At 41.8% G+C, this 19,723-nt stretch overlaps 1 protein-coding gene across 4 annotated transcripts in view; it reads left to right on the forward strand.

Moving 5' to 3' along the window:
• The window catches only part of DENND1A (DENN domain containing 1A), a 4,751,104-nt gene extending 4,732,026 nt beyond the window's left edge, over positions 1–19,078 (forward strand). For all 4 annotated transcript variants that reach the window (XM_044058260.1, XM_044058262.1, XM_044058261.1 and 1 more), the window contains one exon: positions 17,253–19,078. In XM_044058260.1, coding sequence (XP_043914195.1) covers positions 17,253–18,536 — 1,284 coding nt within the window. In that variant the 3' untranslated portion in view covers positions 18,537–19,078. The remainder of the gene's footprint in view (positions 1–17,252) is intronic.
• The last annotated feature ends 645 nt before the right edge of the window (positions 19,079–19,723 follow it).

The raw sequence follows: 19,723 nt of genomic DNA on the forward strand, positions 1-19,723 counted from the left end.
TCCTGAATTTGCACTTATGTTTAGGCTTGATAGGTACTGACTTTTCGATGTAATTGATATTCTTTGTGTTTCAATGTTGCAGTCATCATATTTGGGTTATCTGCTTGCAGTAGCCCTCAGTCGGCCTGATTAACAAAGTCTTGGGTCCTATATTGGTTGCTGTGTCTTCTTCCATGACGTCAGGTTGTCAGGGGTATAAAACATGCAGCCAACGTCATTACATCAGTCTTTCTTGCCGTACTGTGCCCGAAGCAGAAGCAGTTCACAAGTGCCGGTCAGCCGACTCCTGAAATTTTCATTTTCAAGTTTCAGAACCAAAGTCTTCAACTAAAAGCTAAGTACCCCATTGGGGAAACTTTTTCTTGCTCTAAACCGATGTCAGTAAAAGTAAATAATTGCATTACTTGTTGAAAGCAAATACCGCATAAAGATTTTCATTCGTACTGTATTCCTTGCCTAGGCCCTGACCTCGACATATCTCACTGTCGGATTTGTGCCTTATTTAAACCATGAACTATCCGTCGTCATTATATTTTTTCACTTCTAAATATTTTGGTGCTCAGTTTAATTATCCTGATATGGCTTTGGTAAGCCATCCGACTACCAACTTTCCGAAAAACGCAAAGATAAAGACAGAGACAGGCCACAGAGGCACCAGTACTCAGTGAGGCACTTTCACAGCCCCTGATACCCACTACTTCAGATTCGCAGGCCTCTACTGAGACCCATTCAGAGTCCGGTATGCCGCGAGATGCTTCAACTGTGGAACCTGCAGATGTCTCTACCTTGGATGTGTTCGGTGCCGCTGTTCAGGCACCGGCTTATGAGGGTGTATTCAGGCCTACTGACTTGCATATTAAACTGATGCCATCTTCTTCTTCAAGGCTTAAAACTCGAACATGCCTAGAAAACTGGTGCCCAGACCGCATGGTCAGGCCTCTATGCTTAAAAAATAAATGATAACAATGACTGAAGACCTAATTACTTTAATCAGAGGAAGCCAACCTTCCCCCTCCAAGAGACCTAGGACTGAGTTTGCTTATGATACTTCTGACCAGGATTCCAAAATTTCTGTTTCCTCTGATTAAGGATTCTGATGCTGAGGACTCTATTCCCTCTGCTTTTCCCCCAGAGGATTTCTTTTTGGTGAAACCTTGCATACTCTCAGGGAGCATTTTTGTTGGGAAAGGCAGGATTTCTCTGATCCTAAAAAGAGGCTTAGGGATTTCTTACTCCTGCCCCAGCACAGGCCTTTAGATATACCTCCTGTACTGGACATTGTTGATGATGCCTTTTCAGAATCTAGCATGGCCCCTGACTCTTTACCTCCTGCTCCCGAAAATCTGATAGATATTACAGGGTTCCTGACTGTCACAAGTTCCTTTTCAAAAATCCTACTGCGGATCCGGAAACCATTTCACAGGGACTCAAGGGCATTAAAGCTACTACTGCCATAAATCCTACCCCCTCTGATAGAGACTCCAGGGAGTTGGATAGCTGGGGTAAGAAAGTATACACTTCGGCAACTTTGGCCATTAGGGCCTTGAATTGCCAGTTTTGTATGTTAAAGTATCAGCAGCGTATTATTGGATTGCTTAAACAGAAAATGATGTTGATTCCTGATTGTGCTGAAAATAAGGATTTACAGGATTTAATGCATTCTGCTGAACAAGTTGGTAAACATACATTTCAATGTGGTTTTGATTCACTAGAGGCGTCTTGCAGGGCTGCTGTAACTAGGTTTGTACTTAGAAGGCATGCTTGGCTTAAGGAGCAATCCTTGCCAGATCATGTTAAAGCGAAATTACTGGATGCTCCCTTAAATTAGGACCGCCTGTTTAGCAACAAGACAGAAGAAGTTATTAAAAAGATGGAGGGAAAAGCTAAATCTATACAAACCGTTAAAGATTTTTTACAAGTACAACCTCCAAGATTTAGTAGGCATTGGCCTTCTCAGAATTGGTCCTTTCCTGCCTCTTCCAGACCTTCTCAGTCCAAACCCAGATCCAGCAGAGAGCACAGGCTTCAGTCCCAGGGGACACACAGGACTAAGCAGTGGGGGGCCTCGACTTCCAAATCTGGAAGTAATAAAACTCCTCCCTATGGTAAACTGTCTCAATAACTTATTTTTAAAAACTTCCAATCACTTCTCAACTGACTGCCCCTGGAGGGAAAGATTGCACTTCATGCAAAGAACTGGGAACTCATTACCCAGGACAAATGGATCTTTAATATAGTGTCCCAGGGATACAGATTTCACTTCCACATGTTACCAACTCCAAGTGGTTGGATGGATCTACCTCCAAATCAGTGGGTAGAGGCCCAAAAGCAAGTACTCTCTCTCTTAAGCATAGGGGCTATTCAGTTGGTACCAGAAGAGGAAAAGGGACAAGGTTTCTACTCAAGACTTTTCCTGGTACCCACAAAAGATAATTCATGGTGCCCTATCCTGGACCGGTCTACTCTAAACACCTTTTTGGTGATTCCAAAATTCAAAATGCTGACTCTTCACCAGTTGCTTCCTATGCTAGGCAAAGATGCCTGGTTGGCAACACTAGATTTAAAGGAAGCATACCTGCACATCCCAATCAGGGAATCTTGCAGAAAATACCTATGCTTCAAAGCAGGCTACACGCACTATCAGTTCTCTGCACTGCAATTTGGCTTATGTACTGCGCCCACAGTATTCACAAAGTGCCTAGCTCCAGTCATTGCATTTTGCAGGCAAAGAAATATTCAAATATACCCATACCTGGACGATTGTCTAATTTAAGCAGAAAACCAGGACATACTTTTGAATCATCTGGCCTTTGTACAAAGGGTGCTAACTTGTCTGGGGTACACCATAAACGAAAAGAAATCACACCTGGTACCCTGTCAACAAATTATATTCCTGGGAGCAAGCTTGAATACAACTGCCCAGATGGCTTAACTCACACCAGAGAAACAAATTCACTTGACAACCTACTTCAAACAAGTGGCCACTAAAACCCTGCTATCTGCAAGGCAAATACTATAAGCTTTGGGGTTCATGGCCTTCTGCATTCTTCTAATTCCATATGCAAGACTGCATATGAGGAAACTACAGTGGTGTCTAAAAAGCCTATGGTGTCAACTTTCTCAGGATCTAGAAGCAATGATTCCTGTCATACCTTGCCTACGCCTGGAGTTCCTTTGGTTGGAGGCAGAGGCCTGCCACCAAAACAAGGGACTTCCATTCACATTACCCCCTGCCACCCAAACCCTAACAACAGATGCATCAGACTATGCATGGGGGGGGGGGGGGGCATCTTGCAGGGAAGTGCATTCAGGGCAAATGGAACCCAAGTCAAATGCACTTGCACATCAAGTCAAAAAGAAATATTAGCTGTACATAATGCTCTGACAGCCTTCAAGGACCACATTCTTCCAGGACAATTAATGGTAAAGACAGACAACACCACTGTTATGTGGTACATAAACTAGCAGGGGGTACACATTCTTACCCCCTCTGCAGACTAGCAATGGCATTGTGGAACACAGCCTTGAGGTACCAAGTGCATCTACAAGCTCAGTTCCTGCCAGGAAAACTAAACACACTGGCAGACGGACTAAGCAGAAAACTCATGGACCCACACGAGTGGAAACTGGAACCAAGGATTTTCAACATGTTAACAAGCAAATGGGGGAGCCCAGATATAGACCTGTTTGCCTCCCCCCAGCACTATCAATTGGAAAAATGTTGCACAAGGACTCCCCACAGACAAGCTTGGAAAGTGGATGCTCTGTCCTTCAGCTGGAAAAACCTATCAGTTTATGCCTTTCCTCCTCTGCCTCTGCTCTCCAAAGTACTACTAAAGATCAAACAAGACAAACCAAGGACGATTTTGATTGCACCAGACTGGCCATGCCAACACTGGTGTACCCCCTCCTGTGCAGTGCATCACTGTTGCCTCAGACTCCTACTCTGCTGTCTCAGCAGGAGATCCAGATTCTGCACCCTCAGCTTCAAACTCTGAACCTAGCAGCCTGGTTAATTACCTAAGCTCTCCTTTACCATCCCTCAGTAAACCAGGGATGGATATCATTTTAGAGGCAAGGAGGCCTAGTACTAGAAAATCTTATCTGAAAAATGGAAAAGATTCTGTGCCTGGAACCAATCTCAAGGGATGAGCACAGCAGTGCCCAATTTACCTCAGATTTTACAATACTTAACTGAGATGCTTCACAAGGGCCTATCTTTTTTCTCAATAATAATTCATGCCTCAGCCATTTCAGCTCATTATAACACAGAACCTCCCCTCTTCTCTCATCCACTGCTCAAGCAGTTCCTCACAGGGGCCAAACATTTAAGACCACCCTGTAGAGCTCCAACCCCAGCATGGGACCTTAACTTTGTCTTGGAGAAACTTGCTCTTCCTCCTTTCGAGCAGCTGCTACTGCAGATTTAAAATTCCTTTCTTGAAAAGCACCTTTCCTTTTAGAAATCACTTCAGCAAGAATGGTATCTGAATTACAGGTCCTTATGGCAGTGGAGCCTTTCATCATGTTTCATGCAGGCAGGGTGTCCCTCAGGACCAGTCCTCTTTAATGCCAACAGTGGTATCCATTGTGGCCCTTAATCAGTCCATTCAGTTGCCAACCTTCTTTCCTAATCCGCAGAACAAAGGGGAATGGATACTGCACTTCTTAGATGTGTACAGACAACATAGATTCTACTTGGACAGTACTAAACCTCAAAGGAAATCTGAACAACTGCTGGTTGCATTTGCTGCTGGGACAGAGGGGAAGGCTATTTCAAAGCAAACCATCTCCAAATGGATAGGTCATTGCATTCATTTCTGCTACCTGGAGTTCTGTACATACTTTCACCAAGCATTACCATTTTCCAATTTTCTCTAAATCCAGAGCTGGCTTTGCCACTGCAGTCTTGCAGGGCCTTATAGCTGGTCCTAATACTATCTAAATTCCTTCTCCCATCCTTAGCTTTGGGAATCTACCCAAATGTGATGACTGCAACAGTGAAACATGAAGAATATAGTACAGTTGTGTACACTTACCATAAATGTAGATGTTCGAGTGTGTTCACTGTTGCAGTCCTGATTACCCTCCCTCCAGCCCCCTGACTTCTTTTGGCTATACCTCCTCTCCTTTACAATAGTTAAACGCTTTTTGGTGTATTTGCTTTTTTGTTGGAGGTATAATCTTGTATATTTATAGATTTTATTGCTTCCCATTAGGGGGGCACCTGACATCTGGGGTAAGAAAAACTGATGTAATGATGTCAGCTGCATGTTTTATACTCCTGATGACCTGACGTCACAGAAGAAGAGACAGCAACCGACGTAGGACTCAAGACTTTGTTAATCAGGCCGACTGAGGGCTACTTCAAGCAGATAACCCAAATGGTGATGACTGTAACAGTGAATAAACTTGAACATCTAAATTTATGGTAAGTGTACACAGCAGTACTTTCAGGTGCCGGTAGAAGTGAGAGGTGAATGCAACAGTCCTCTAAATTTCGTCCATTTGCAAGGGATTGTTCGGAATTTTACTTAGGTCTTTTACAAGTTGAAGTAGGTTTGCCTTGGAGAAGCCCCTAAAGATGGTCTCATTTGATGGTGGGGTGATACCACTAGACCTGACAGAGAAAATGACTAATTTGTGGGCAGACTGAACCAGTGACAAGGAGATGCAGGGTGAGGTGCAGGTGGGATTTTACTCTGTCAGCTGTAATTGTTCTGACCTATCCTAATCCACTCCCTTCCGAAGAATGGGTTTCCTGGAAGATTAAAATGTTCTGATATTTCCCATTTAATAAGCTCCATCCATTTTTAAAGAGATTTTTTTTGTTTGTTTGTTTGTTTGGGGTGTGGCGCTGGTATACTTCACTTTGACAAAATAATTACTTTTAAGAGGCCATTTATGTTCATGTAAAAAAATCTTTATTTTAATTACGTCATTTGCTCTATTAGTTCCTTATTTTTCCCCAAAAGATATGTACTAGTAGATAAGGAAAAAAATTAATACACTTATTAAAAGATTTGAGTTAGGGTATGCTAGACTCTTGTGTGAGAAATGTATAGCAAGGGGATCTTACATCTAAACATTTGCAGCTCGCTTCACCGGGTTTACTTTCTCTAGAAGCCTAATGCTTACCCTACAACATTTGGTGGTAATACTTAAATTTTGCTAGTCTGTTTATGACAGTATGCCTTCCACATGGATGCTTCACAGCCTCAGCCCTGGTAATGTAATGAATCCTTGTGCCAACCTGTGCCAAAGCAACACTTTCACATGAAATAAGCAGTACTTACTGTGGCTTTTTAGCCCTGTACTGGATTTACCACTCACAGATAATATTTAAAGTAAACGTAGTTCTGCTTGCCTGATAAAAACCACCGATATCTGATCACTGTAGTTATTGCATACTTTTTATTTCCCAAGTCATACAAGGGTGAGTCTCCAGTTTTTGCAGTATTTCATAAAAATTAAATCTGGGGTGTGGTAATCTCATGTCTGCTGGGTCCAAATTATTCAGGTACTAACCTCACCATGTTTATTCCAGTAAGATCTCTTCCACTGGAAACTAACATAGGTGTTTGTTCTGCTTTCAAATTACCTTTAGCTGACCTATGCATAACTAAATACACTTATGTACAAAATCTTTCACAGTGTGGTTAGAGGTCAACTGAAGGTTATATACTTCAATATATAGTCCAGGTTTCAATACGTTCCTTTTGTGTTTGGCAGAGCAGGTCCTTACTAAAAATGTATTTTACTTTAACAACAAATGTTATCTACAACTTAAGGGGACAGCTATTGGTGCATCTTTGCACCCATATATGCGGATTTGTTTATGGGCTACCTTGAACAAATGATTATTTATGATGAGCCATAATTTATTTCTTGATGAAATATATATCTGGCGACGTTTTCTGGATGACTGTTGGATGGTGGTAAAATCGGACAAAATATATTTACAAGAATTCATCCGCCATTTAAATGAGAATAAAAGGGGTATAAGTTTTACGGTTAATTATGAACGGGTGTCCATTTCTTTTTTGGATGTCATTTTACATAGACAATGGGATGGTACACTATCTAGTTCATTATTTAGGAAACCCCATCATTCGAACACCTTATCATTCACCTCCAGCTGTCACCCCAAGCATGTTATCCATAAAATTCCCAAGTCTCAATTTATGAGGGTCCATCAGATTTGCTCTAACACTGAGGATTATATGTGTTTTGACCGGGACTTGATTGCATGTTTTAACGAACATGGTTATCCTTTAGCCAAATTGGTTAAAACTAGTAAAGAGGTTCATTTACTCTCCAGAAGTGATCTCCTTAAATATAACAAAAGTGACCATCAGAAGGATCACAGTAAAATCAGGTTCACCACTAGTTATTGTAGGAATACACATGGATTTCTAGATTTACTGCATAATCATTGGGACATACTGCTGGCCAATGATAAATTGCAGGGTCTGTTAGGTGACAGATGTTCATTTTCGTTTCAAAAAGGAAAAACTTTGGGTAGTTACTTCAGTCATTACAAATGCAACATACCATCAGAAAATTTATCATAAGTTACATTGGATGGGACTAAGTTAGTTGGGTGTTATTCTTGTGGGCATTGCTCTTTCTGTAAACATATTTATCAGACAAAGGAGTTTACTAGCAAGAATACCTCAAAGTTTTTTTCTATCAATATTTTTCTAATTGCAGTAGTGACTGGGTTACTTACCTTGCAGTATGTACCTGTTCAGCATTTTATATTGGCCAAACCTCCAGATCTTTCAGACTTCGTATTTCCGAACACCTGAGTAACATCAGAAATAAATATTTGACTAATGCCTTGTATAAACATACAACTGACACAATTCAGCCAGTTTCAAATTTATTATTATTGACAGAATCATGGGCAGTAGATGTTTCAAGAGAGGCTGGCATAACATTCTGAAAAGAAATCAAAAATCATGGAATGTGAGACTGGGTGGATGGTTTCCACCTGGTTTAAATGAGCACTTATAATTGCAATATTGTTGACTGATTCAGTTACGTTCATGATATTATATATACTGAGTTTACTACAGTTAGGTTATACATTGACAAAGACTATTGGGCCAAAACCGTTTTGAGTTGACTGTGGTTTTATACAGTAAACTTCCGTTCCAGTTGGTGCTGGCTATTTTCTGTTGTGTACTTTGACCATTTTGAGCCTTTGCACCTGCCGTCCATGCAGAACTCTTGGTGCTGTTTATATCTTTTTTGAAGTTCACATATAAATGTTCAAAATCTGCTAGATCTTAGATGTAGAAGTGTTTAGATCGGAGGACAACAGGATACCCATTAGACTTTATAGGAAACCCTGTTGTGTAAGTACATTGAGGAGAGACAGTATGCATCCTTCCAGGGTGTTTAGGAATGTGTTGAAAGGTCAGGGCATAAGAGTCTTGAGATTGAATAGTAAGGATAATGTGTTTGAATCTAGTTTGAGTATTCTAACACAGGAGTTTAAAGACAGAGGATATAGGGAAGTGAAGTGGAAAGTATGGCCAGGGAGGTGAGAACTTTAAGGAAGACTTCAGCTCAACCTTATTACTCAGATAGAGGTACTATTGTTAGCCATAGCCAGATTGTCAACAATGGAGATAGTAATAGGGTCAGTTTTTTGATGCATTACACAAGTAATATTGATATTTTTTAAAACATAGTGAAAATGAACTGGCCAGTTTTATTATGAGATACTAAGATAGGAAGTATTATAGGTCAACATCCATGTTTTGTCTTTAAGAATAAACAATCTTTGAAGAGACTCTTATGCTATAGCAAGAAACAGAAGGTAGGAGGGCAGATACAGAGGGGGACAACGCCATACGGTAGATATAATTTTTGTCAGTGTATAGATTGCAGCAATACATTCATGCATCCTATGACTAATCAGGTGTTTGACTTTAGGGTCAATGCCAATTGCTCTACTGCCAATGTTGTTTATTTGGCTTGCTGCCAAGCATGTACATGTTTTTATATAGGTAAGACCAACAGATTGTTAAAGGATAGAGTTAGAGAAAATCTGATAGCCAATAGGAATAAAGATTTAAGGAATGCACTAGCAAAGACATGTACAGGAAGAGAGAGATGTACACAAACTGAAGTTGAGTGCTTGAGAGCATTGCTCCCAAGCAATGTTTGGGAGACATCAAAAACTTTACAGAAGAGTGTGAGACTAAATGGATAATCAGGTTTCAAGCAGATGCTCATAAAGGGTTAAATGGCTATGTACCTTTATATTTAAGACAGCTGTTTTTAATCATTTTTGTTGGTCTGAAGAAGTGCTTAGTTGGACATGAAAGCGCTCACCTTTTTATTTTATTTTTAATTAAAGCTGCTTTTTCATTACTTGCTGCTGCCATGGTTGGTTCTGTGGATTATACTTTTTGGAATTTTGTTCTTTATCACACAGACCTCTTCCACAGTGGATTACCTGTTTGCTGTTGTTGGCATGATGGAATCACACTGGTACTTGTGGTGTAATGACTTGAGTGCATGCGTTGTTTGGCAGATAGGCAACTAACAGTTATTTTCTCCTTGTTCACCGTGGTTAGAGGGGCATCAATATATCTTACAATGGAGTCCAATATGAGGAAAATCCTGGGAAGTGTGTTTGCTTCCCTTATAGGCTTAATATTTGGGGCTGCACTGAGAGTGACAGGTATGTGTGTTGTTAGGTGTTGTTTTATCTGAGTGTCTTTAGACTTGCTAAGGCATAGCTTTGACAACAGGTGGTCTAGGCAATCTTTGCTGTTTAGGAAGATTGCTTTTAAGTGCCTCAACATACCTTAGATGTTCTTCGTGTTTCACTGTTGCAGTCATCACATTTGGGTTATCTGCTTGCAGGTAGTCCTCAGTCGGCCTGATTGTCAAAGTCTTGGGTCCTGCGTCACTTGCTGTCTCATCTTCCATGACGTCAGGTAGTCAGGGGTATAAAGCATGCAGCCGACGCCATTACACCAGTCTTTCTTGCCGTGCGATGCCCGAAGCAGTTCGCAAGTGCCAGTCAGCCAACTCCTGAAATTTTCGTTTTTGAGTTTCAGATCCGAAGTCTTCAACTAAGCTAAGTACCCCATCGGGGAACCTTTTTCTTGCTCTAAACTGATGTCAGTAAAAGTTAACAATTGTATTTCTTGTGGAAAGCAAATACCTCATAAAGATTTTCATTCATACTGCATTCCTTGCCTAGGCCCAGACCACAATGTACCTCACTGTCGGTTATGTGCCTTATTCAAACCTCATACTATTAGTCGTCGGTTCACTTTCACATCTAAATATTTTGGTACTCGGTTCAGTCATCCAGAAATGGCTTGGTAAGCCACCCGACTACCGACTTTCCGAAAAAATGCAAAGATAAAGACAGAGACAGACTGCATAGATCCAAAGCTGCCGACGACGCTTCTCCTAAGCTAGTCGCTAGTTCGCTGGTACTCAAATGAGGCACTTTCGCAGCCCCTGATACCCACTACTTCAGATTCGCAGGCCTCTACTGAGACCCATTCGGAGTCCTGTATGTCGCAAGATGCTTCTTCAACTGTGGAACCTGCGGATGTCTCTACCTTGGATGTGTCCGGAGCCGCTGTGCAGGCACCGGCTTCTGAGGGTGCATTCAGGCCTACTGACTTGCATATTAAACTGACGCCATCTTCTTCTTCTTCAAGGCCTAAAACTTGATCCATGCCTAGAAAACTGACACCCAGACCGCATGGTTAGGCCCCTATGCCTAAAAAACTAATGATAAGAATGGCTGAAGACCTTATTACTCTAATCAGGGGAAGCCACCCTTTTCCCTCTAAGAGACCTAGAACTGATTTTCCTTCTGATTAGGATTCTGAAATTTCTGTTTTTTCTGATGACCAGGATATGCCCTTATCTACCTATGTGGATTATTATGCAGAGGATTCCATTCCCTCTGCTTCCCCTCCAGAGGATTTCTTTTTTGGTGAAACCTTGCATACTCTTAGGGAGCATTTCTGCTGAGAAAGCCAGGATTACTCTGACTCCAAAAAGAGGCTTAGGTGATTCTTACTCCTGCCTCAACACAGGCCTTTAGCTATCCCTCCTGTACTGGACATTGTAGATGATGCCTTCTCGGAATCTAGCCTGGCCCCTGACAGCTTACCTCCTGCTCCCAGAAAACCTTATAGGTATTACAGGGTACCTGACTCTCCCAAGTTCTTCTTTAAAAATCCTACTGTGGATCCTGAGACCATTTCACAGGGACCCAAGGGCATTAAGGCCACTACTGCCAAAAACTCTACCCCCTCTAATAGAGATTCCACGGCGCTGGATAGATGGGGTAAGAAGGTATACACTTCTGCAACATTAGCCATTAGGGCCCTAAACTGCCAGTTTCATATGTTAAAGTATCAGCAGCATATTATTGGATTACTTAAACAGAAAATTATGTTGATTCCTGACTGAGCTGAAAATAAAGAATTACAGGATTTAATGCATTCTGCTGAACAAATGGGAAAACATACTTTGCAGTGTGGTTTTGATTCATTAGAGGCATCTTGCAGGACTGCTGTCACTGGGTCTGTACTTAGAAGGCATGCTTGGCTTAAGGAGCAATCTTTGCTAGATCATGTTAAAGCTAAATTACTGGATGCTCCCTTAAACTATGACCGCCTGTTTGGCAATAAAGCAGAAGAAGTACTTAAAAAGATGGAGGAAAAAGCTAAATCTATGCAAACTGTTAAAGATTTCCTGCAAGTACAGCCTCCCAGATTTAGTAGGCATTAGCCCTCTAAGAAGTGGTCCTTTCCTGCCTCTTCCAGGCCTTCTCAGTCCAAACCCAGAACCAGCAGAACACCCAGGCTCCAGCCCCAGGGTGCTCACAGGACTAAGCAATGGGGGGCCTCCCACTTCCAAAACAGGGAGTAGTAAGACTTCCCACATGGTAAATTGCCTCAATGACTTAACTTTAAACCTTCCAAGCCCTGCTCAACTGACTGTTCCTTTAAGGGGAAAGATCGCCCTGCATGCAAAAAATTGGAAACTCATTACCCAGGACAAATGGGTTCTAAATATAGTTTCCCAAGGATACAGATTCCACTTCCACTCCTTACCAACCCCAAACAGTTGGCCAGACCTACCTCCAAATCAGTGGGCAGAGGCTCTAAAGCAGGTTCTCTCTCTTTTAAGCATCAGGGCTATTCACCCTGTTCCACAAGAAGAATGGGGGCAAGGTTTTTACTCAAGACTTTTCCTGGTACCCAGGAAAGACAGTTCCTGGCATACTATCCTGGACCTGTCTATTCTGAACACATTTTTGGTAATCCCAAAATTCAAGATGCTAATTCTTCATCACATGCTAGGCAAAAATGCCTGGTTGGCACCACTGGACATCCCAATAAGGGAATCTTGCAGAAGATACCTACGCTTCAGAGCAGACTACATGCACTGTCAGTTCTCTGCACTGCCCTTTGGCTTATCTACTACTCCCAGGGTACTCACAAAGTGCCTAGCTCCAGTCATTGCATTGTGCAGGCAAAGAGATATTCAAATATACCCATACCTGGGGGGATTGTCTAATTCAGGCGGACAAACTATTAAATCATCTGTCATTTGTAAAGAAATTGCTAACTTCTCTGGGGTACACCATAAACAAAAAGAAATAAAATCTTGTACCCTGCCAACAAATTGTATTCCTGGGAGCAAGTTTGAATACAACTTCCCAGATGGCCTACCTCACTCCAGACAAACAAGTTCATTTGACAGCCTACTTTAATCTACTGGCCACAAAAACCCAGCTATCTGCAAGGAAAATACTGCAAGCACTGGGGTTCATGGCCTCTTGCATTCTACTAATTCCATATGCAAGACTGCATATAAGGAAACTACAATGGCATCTAAAAAGCCTATGGTGTCAACATTCTCAGGATCAAGAATCAATGATTCCTATCATACCTTGTCTAAAGATAGAGTTCCTTTGGTGGGCAGAGGCCTGCCACCAAAACAAGGGACTGCCATTCACTCTACCCCCTGCCGCCCAAACCCTAACAACAGACGCATAAGACTATGCATGGGGAGCTCACTTAGCAGGGCAGTGCATTCAGGGCAAATGGAACCCAAGTCAAATGCACCTGCATATCAATCAAAAAGAAATGTTAGCTGTACAGAATGCTCTGACAGCCTTCAAGGACCACATTCTTCCAGGACAATTATTGGTAAAGATGGACAACTCCACTGTTATGTGGTACATAAACAAGCAGGGGGAAACCCACTCATACCCTCTCTGCAGACTAGCCATGGCTCTGTGGAACACAGCCTTGAGCTACCAAGTGCACCTACAGGCCCAATTCCTGCCAGGAAAGCTAAATACACTGGCAGACGACCTAAGCAGAAATCTCTTGGACACACACGAGTGGAAACTGGAACCAAATATATTCAACATATTGAGAAACAAATGGGGGAGCCCAGAGATAGACCTGTTTGCCTCCCCTCGGAACTACCAAATGGACAAATACTGCACAAGGACTCCTCACAAACAAGCTTGGAAAGTGGATGCCCTGTCCTTCACCTCTCCTCTCCAAAGTGCTACTAAAGATCAAACAGGACAAACCAAGGACAATACTGATTGCACTGGACTGGCCATGCCAACACTGGTACCCCCTCTTGTGCAGTGTGTCACTGCTGGCACCATGGCACCTGCCTCAGACCCCTGCCCTGCTGTCCCAGCAGGAGGTCCAGATTCTGCACCCACAGCTTCAAACTCTGAACCTTGCAGCCTGGCTAATTACCTGACCTCTCCGTTACCGCCCCACAATAAGCAAGTGATGGATGTCATTCTGGAGGCAAGGAGGCCTAGTTCTAGAAAATCCTATGCTGAAAAATGGAAAAGATTCTGTTCCTGGAACCAAACTCAGGGGATGGGCACAGCAGTACCCTATTTACCCCATATTCTTCAGTACTTAACTGGGATGCTTCACAAGGGCGTTTCCTTTTCTTCCGTCAAAATTCATGCCTCAGCCATTTCAGCATATTACAACACAGAACCACCCCTGTTCTCTCATCCACTGCTGAAGCAATTTCTCAGATGAGCCAAAAACTTAAGACCACCCAGGAGAGCCCCTACTCTAGCCTGGGACCTTAACTTTGTATTGGAAAAGCTCACTGTTCCTCCCTTTGAGCCAGCTGCAAATGCAGATTTGAAATTCCTTTCTTGGAAAACAGCCTTCCTTCTATCCATCACTTCAGCAACAAGGATGTCTGAATTACAGGCCCTCATGGCAGTGGAGCCTTTCATCATCTTTCATGCAGACAGGGTGTCCCTCAGGACCAGTCCCTCCTTTATACCCAAGGTGGTATCCAGTGTGGCCCTTAATCAGTCCATTCATTTGCCAACCTTCTTTTCTAATCCACAGAACAAAGGGGAGTAAATACTGCACTCCTTGGATGTGCACAGACAACTGAGATTTTACTTGGACAGGAGTAAGCCTCTCAGGAAATCTGAACAGCTGCTGGTGGCATTTGCTGCATGGGCAGAGGGGAAGGCCATTTCAAAGCAAACAATTTCTAAGTGGATAGGCCATTACATTCATTTCTGCTATAAGCACCATAGAAAACCTACCCCACAGGGTATAAGACCGCATTCAACCAGGGCTGCATCTACCTCTACAGCCTTTCTCAGAGGTGACCCTACCAGGGACATCCTAGAAGCTGCTACCTGGAGTTCTGTACATACCTTCACCAAGCATTACCACTTGCCAATTTTTTTCTAAATCTAGAGCTGGCTTTGTCACTCCAGTCTTTCAGGGCCTTTTAGCTGGTCCAAATGCTATCTAATTGCCTCCTCCCATCCTTAGCTTTGGGAATCTACCCAAATGTGATGACTGCAACAGTGAAACATGAAGAACATAGTACAGTTGTGTACACTTACCATAAATGTAGATGTTCAAGTGTATTCACTGTTGCAGTCTTGGTTACCCTCCCTCCAGCCCCCTAACTTCTATTGACTATACCTCTAGTCTTGTTTAAAGCTTTTTGGTGTATTTGCTTTTTTGTTGGAGGTGTAACCTTGTATATAATTGCTTCCCATTATGGGGGCACCTGACATCTGGGGCAAGAAAAACTGATGTAATGGCATCAGCTGCATGTTTTATACCCCTGACTACCTAATGTCATGGAAGATGAGACAGCAACTGACACAGGACCCAAGACTTTGACAATCAGGCCAACTGAGGGCGACCTGCAATCATATAACCCAAATGTGTTGACTGCAACAGTGAATACACTCGAACATCTACATTTATGGTGTGTACAACTGTACTTTTCTGTGAGTGTTGTGTGCTTTGTGAGGTGGGTATTGTGTGTGGTTTTGACAACCTGATATGTACTTGTATGCAAAAGTGTAGCCTCCAGCATCATTGTGTAAGTGCACTTCTCACATACTGTGTCTGTTTCCTTAAGGAGTAAGTGGTTGAAAGTAAACATGAGGCAATTGCTACATTGTCTCAAAATGCCCATATCCACCAGGCTAACTACAGTGAAGTTAAGAAATTGTCTATCCATATTGTCCAGTCCTTTTGATCTGTGAGCTACAAGGGGGTGGTGTATTGAAGTTAGAAAGCTATTAAGGGTGCTTTGTTGGTGCAGACTAATAAGTGTGCTTTATTGGAGCAGATTATGCTAAACAGTACTAAATTCTGCTGATGTTACTGTTTACACAATACTGAATTCTACTAAATCTCTAGGTATTGCCACTTGACTCCCAACTAATTGCTTTAAGCTTGTCTTCACGTAAGTTATTTGCGCTGTATTGCTGTGTTTGATACTGTACACAGGGCACTGCTAACCAACACAAATGTGCAAAATTTATAGCAGCACAGAAAAAAAACCCAGAAAACTAACTAATGAGCTCTCTGACCAATAAAATGACTACACTATGAGTCCTTCTGTGTATTTGTCAGCTTAGACCAGGCAAAAATCTCCTGCCACAAGATGAATAAACCCAGTATGTAAAAACACAGTAGAAGAGACCCACAAGTTGAATGGTACCACAAACCACTTAAGCAACTAGCTGGAAATCTCTTGCTAAAGGCAATTTCAACATGGTCTAAAACACTAAAAGTAAGAAGAAAATCAGTGAAATGTACACATAAAAGCAGGAAGCAGTAGCAATCACTCAAAATATCTTAAGTGCGATTTAGGAATCAAAGGTACTTAACTTTGCGTTGATAGCACTTGATACAAGTAAAACACTTCTGGAATGCAGGGGCGGAGGCCAGAGACACAGCCTTGTAAATCAGCGGCAAATGCGTGGGAGGGTTAGGAAGAGCAAGCAGTCTAGGTAGAGAGGCATCCAGTTCAATAAAGGCAGTATTGGAGTGCTTTCAGAAACTTTAGCTTAATGTGTTAGTGGGGAGTGGGGCAGACATAGAATGCAACTTTAAACAGGTAAAAGATAAGAATATAAAAGCACTGAAGCACAGATTGGAGCAGAAACAATTCCTCTCACTGTTGACCTTGTACTACAGAGTAAGGCACCTTACTATGCAGAAATGTACCAGTAACCTTGTTTATTGAAACACTACAGTAATAGATGACTAAGGTACACATCTGGCAGCAGTAATAGTAGTACACAATTATGGCACAGCTGTGAATTAAACTACGAGACTATGGGCCTAGCAAGGTTTAAAATGCAGGTAGCTTTTATAAGTAATTCTACTTGTGGAAATAGAAGTTGCTTAGTTTTAGTAAGTCACAGTTTCCTACATCCAGCAATATTTGCCTTATGTTTGACATTTGCAATTTCAACTTCCACCACTGGTGTAGGTTCCACAGCTTCCTATGAAAGGGTGTTCCAAGCATATGTGACATCATCTGTTTAAAATATACTAACTCGCATCACATCTGAGTAGACCCCCCCCCCCCCCCCCACAAACACACTTTGACTTTGGGTTTCTGGTGGGACACTGTCCCTTTGCACCTTACTTCCATTGACATAGTTAAATGCTTTTGCCACACTTACCCTTCCTATCCTGAAGTATGCATAGTAACTTATTTTAGTCTTATTGAGTAGATAACTTCTCCAAGTGAGTGCCACAATCATTGAATGAGGTTGTTGAACTTTTATGCATTGAAATAAATTGTGTAGTTACCTTTCCAATAAAAAGGCTCTTGGATTACTAGCTTGTGCAGTTTATATGAAGTTATATGATAAGATTTGGTCCTTTCAGTTCTTAATTTGTCTTCTCTGTTTTTGACAGCGTATGGAGTTAAATATGCCTGAAAGGAACAAAAGTCTGCCTGGAATTAATCACTTGCCCCCTTACAATAAACTCTGGAGTATGGGTCAGGATGACATGGCACTCTCTATGAAATCATCTATAAATTCCTCAGAAAGGCATTTAAAACATTTTGGTGGTGGGGTCCTGTCAGTTTCACCAAGACCCCCAAGTGAAGAAAGTTTACTGACTTTTCAGGACAAAGAGAACAGCGGTACTGGTATACAAAGTAGCATCACTATTCCTAGGCCTCAGGGGAGGAAGACTCCAGAACTGGGCATCGTTCCTCCTCCACCTGCAATGAGAGTAGCAAAACAGCAGTCTGTTTTAGCAGAAACTTCAAAGACATTGTCTGTCGCAGAGCTACTTCAAGAACCGTATGGATCCAAAAGGAAGTCCACTGACCCAGAATATAGACCATCTCCAAGTTACTCTTCCCAAGCTTCTCAGCCTTTTTCAGGTTCATCTCCGAGTGATGTTCTTAAGCCTACTAAGGTGGGCGCAGAAAGCATTAGCACTGAGGACCTTCTCAGCCTTCTGGATCCCCTCAGCTCAAGCAGTAGTGCATGCACTACTGAAACACAGCCCTCATTAGACCTTCAGAGATCCACACACACACTAGAGTCTACTCCTGCTAACTTTCTTTGTGGAGGAACAGAGTTTGTCTCACCGTTTGGACAGCACCTGGGGTACTCATCTTCTTCAGCACCAATTGCACCATTTTCACAGACCTCTCTAAATCCATTTACCCAAACTGCACCATCTGCCCTTCAAATTCCTTTACCCAGACCATCTGGAAGCCAATTTGTGTCACCTACAGTTTCCATGTTTAACACTAACTACATCCCTCCAAATCATGCCTTCTTCCGACCACAAAGAAACTTCTCAGCACCATCATTGTCAAATGTGTTCAGTCAACCATCAACACTAACTCCATCCGTTCCATTTTTACAGCACAGTCAAACCTCTTCACAGAACATCTTTATGCAGCCTGCCTCTGCAACACCCAGTACCATATCAGTACTTCAGATGTCATCTGTAAGCCATCACAGGGTAGATGCCATACCAGCTATAGTTTCAGAACCTGTGATGCCACCTTTGACTGCCTCAAAGTCCTCCAAAGGTATTGAAAAGTATACAGCTCCTCCAAAGGCAGAGGATCATAAAGATCCATTTGAAGATTTGTTAAACAAGACAAAACAAGAAGTAGCTCCTGTGCATGGTAATGTGGAACAGCTCAGAAAGAGATGGGAGACATTTGAGTAGTTTGTGCTTGTAAATATGAACAAAATCTCTTTTTGTGCATCAGGTGATTCAAAAATGCAGAATCTATTAGCTATCTGTGATGGACTTACAAAAACAGAATGTATAAAATGCCAGTGTTTATCAAACTGAAGTTGTATTAGTTGCAGCTTATGTGTTGTATCCAACTGAGCATTGAGAACTATTAATGGGATCTGTAACCTTTTGTACCAGTTTTGAACCTGCAGAAGTATGTTTGCTGTCAGTGAACTGGTGCTTACAGCTCATTACAAATGTTTTTTTTCTGTGTAAGAAAAAAGTTGCAATCTGCTGTTGAAAAACAAAGCGATACTATAATCCTTGCTAGTAGTCATTTCAGTTTTCTGTATTTTTCCACAGATCTTTTTAGTTGTGGTAAATTTCATTTCATGTTTTTGTAGTATTTTTTGTATGAACAAATGTACAGGAAGACACTGTTGTACTCAGTCTGGTGCTGTTAATTTCATCTTGTTCAAAATGCTGATCATGCAGAAATTAAAATTATCTTGGGTCCCAGGCCCACAATACAGCTGTTTCACCATTTTTGTAATTAACACTTATTGTTATAGTATAAAAAGCAGCTGATAGAGTTGGCTGTAAAATGTATGTGGAAGCAAATAAAGCATGCAAGCACTAAATTGTTTATTTTAAGAAACACACACAACTCCAAACAGTAATGAGAGGTCAGTTTACCCATCCTGTGTGAAGTACAGAAAACAAATGGCCATTAGCAGGTGCATAGGAGACAGGGCCAGGATGTTCCTTGCAAAACACAGAAATATGTTCATCCAGCTAGTTACAAACTACCCTTTACAGGTTATCAAAACATATTTGCTTATTACCTGTAAAACATGTGTCAGCAAAGTGGCACTATGTGAAGTCATTTAAAAAGAGACTATGCTAAGCTGCATTCATTTGATCTTTACAGGGATCTTTAGTCAACCCAAGCTTAGCTGTCTTTGAGATACAAGGACATCACATACAAGCATACATTGTTTACTATTGCCTATATATATTTATTTTTGCAAATACTTTTTTGCAGTAAGGTGTGGTAAAATTTAATTCAAAAAGCCCTAATGTATTATTCATTTTTTCAGTTTTCAAGTTAAGCTTATGAGTTTTGAAAAGGCTGCACTGACTGTGGAGTACAGTTCCAAAAATCCTGACTAACC

Source organism: Protopterus annectens, chromosome 16.part0, assembly GCF_019279795.1.
Source record: "Protopterus annectens isolate FY-2018-M chromosome 16.part0, PAN1.0, whole genome shotgun sequence".
NCBI classification, from domain to species: Eukaryota; Metazoa; Chordata; order Ceratodontiformes; family Protopteridae; genus Protopterus; species Protopterus annectens.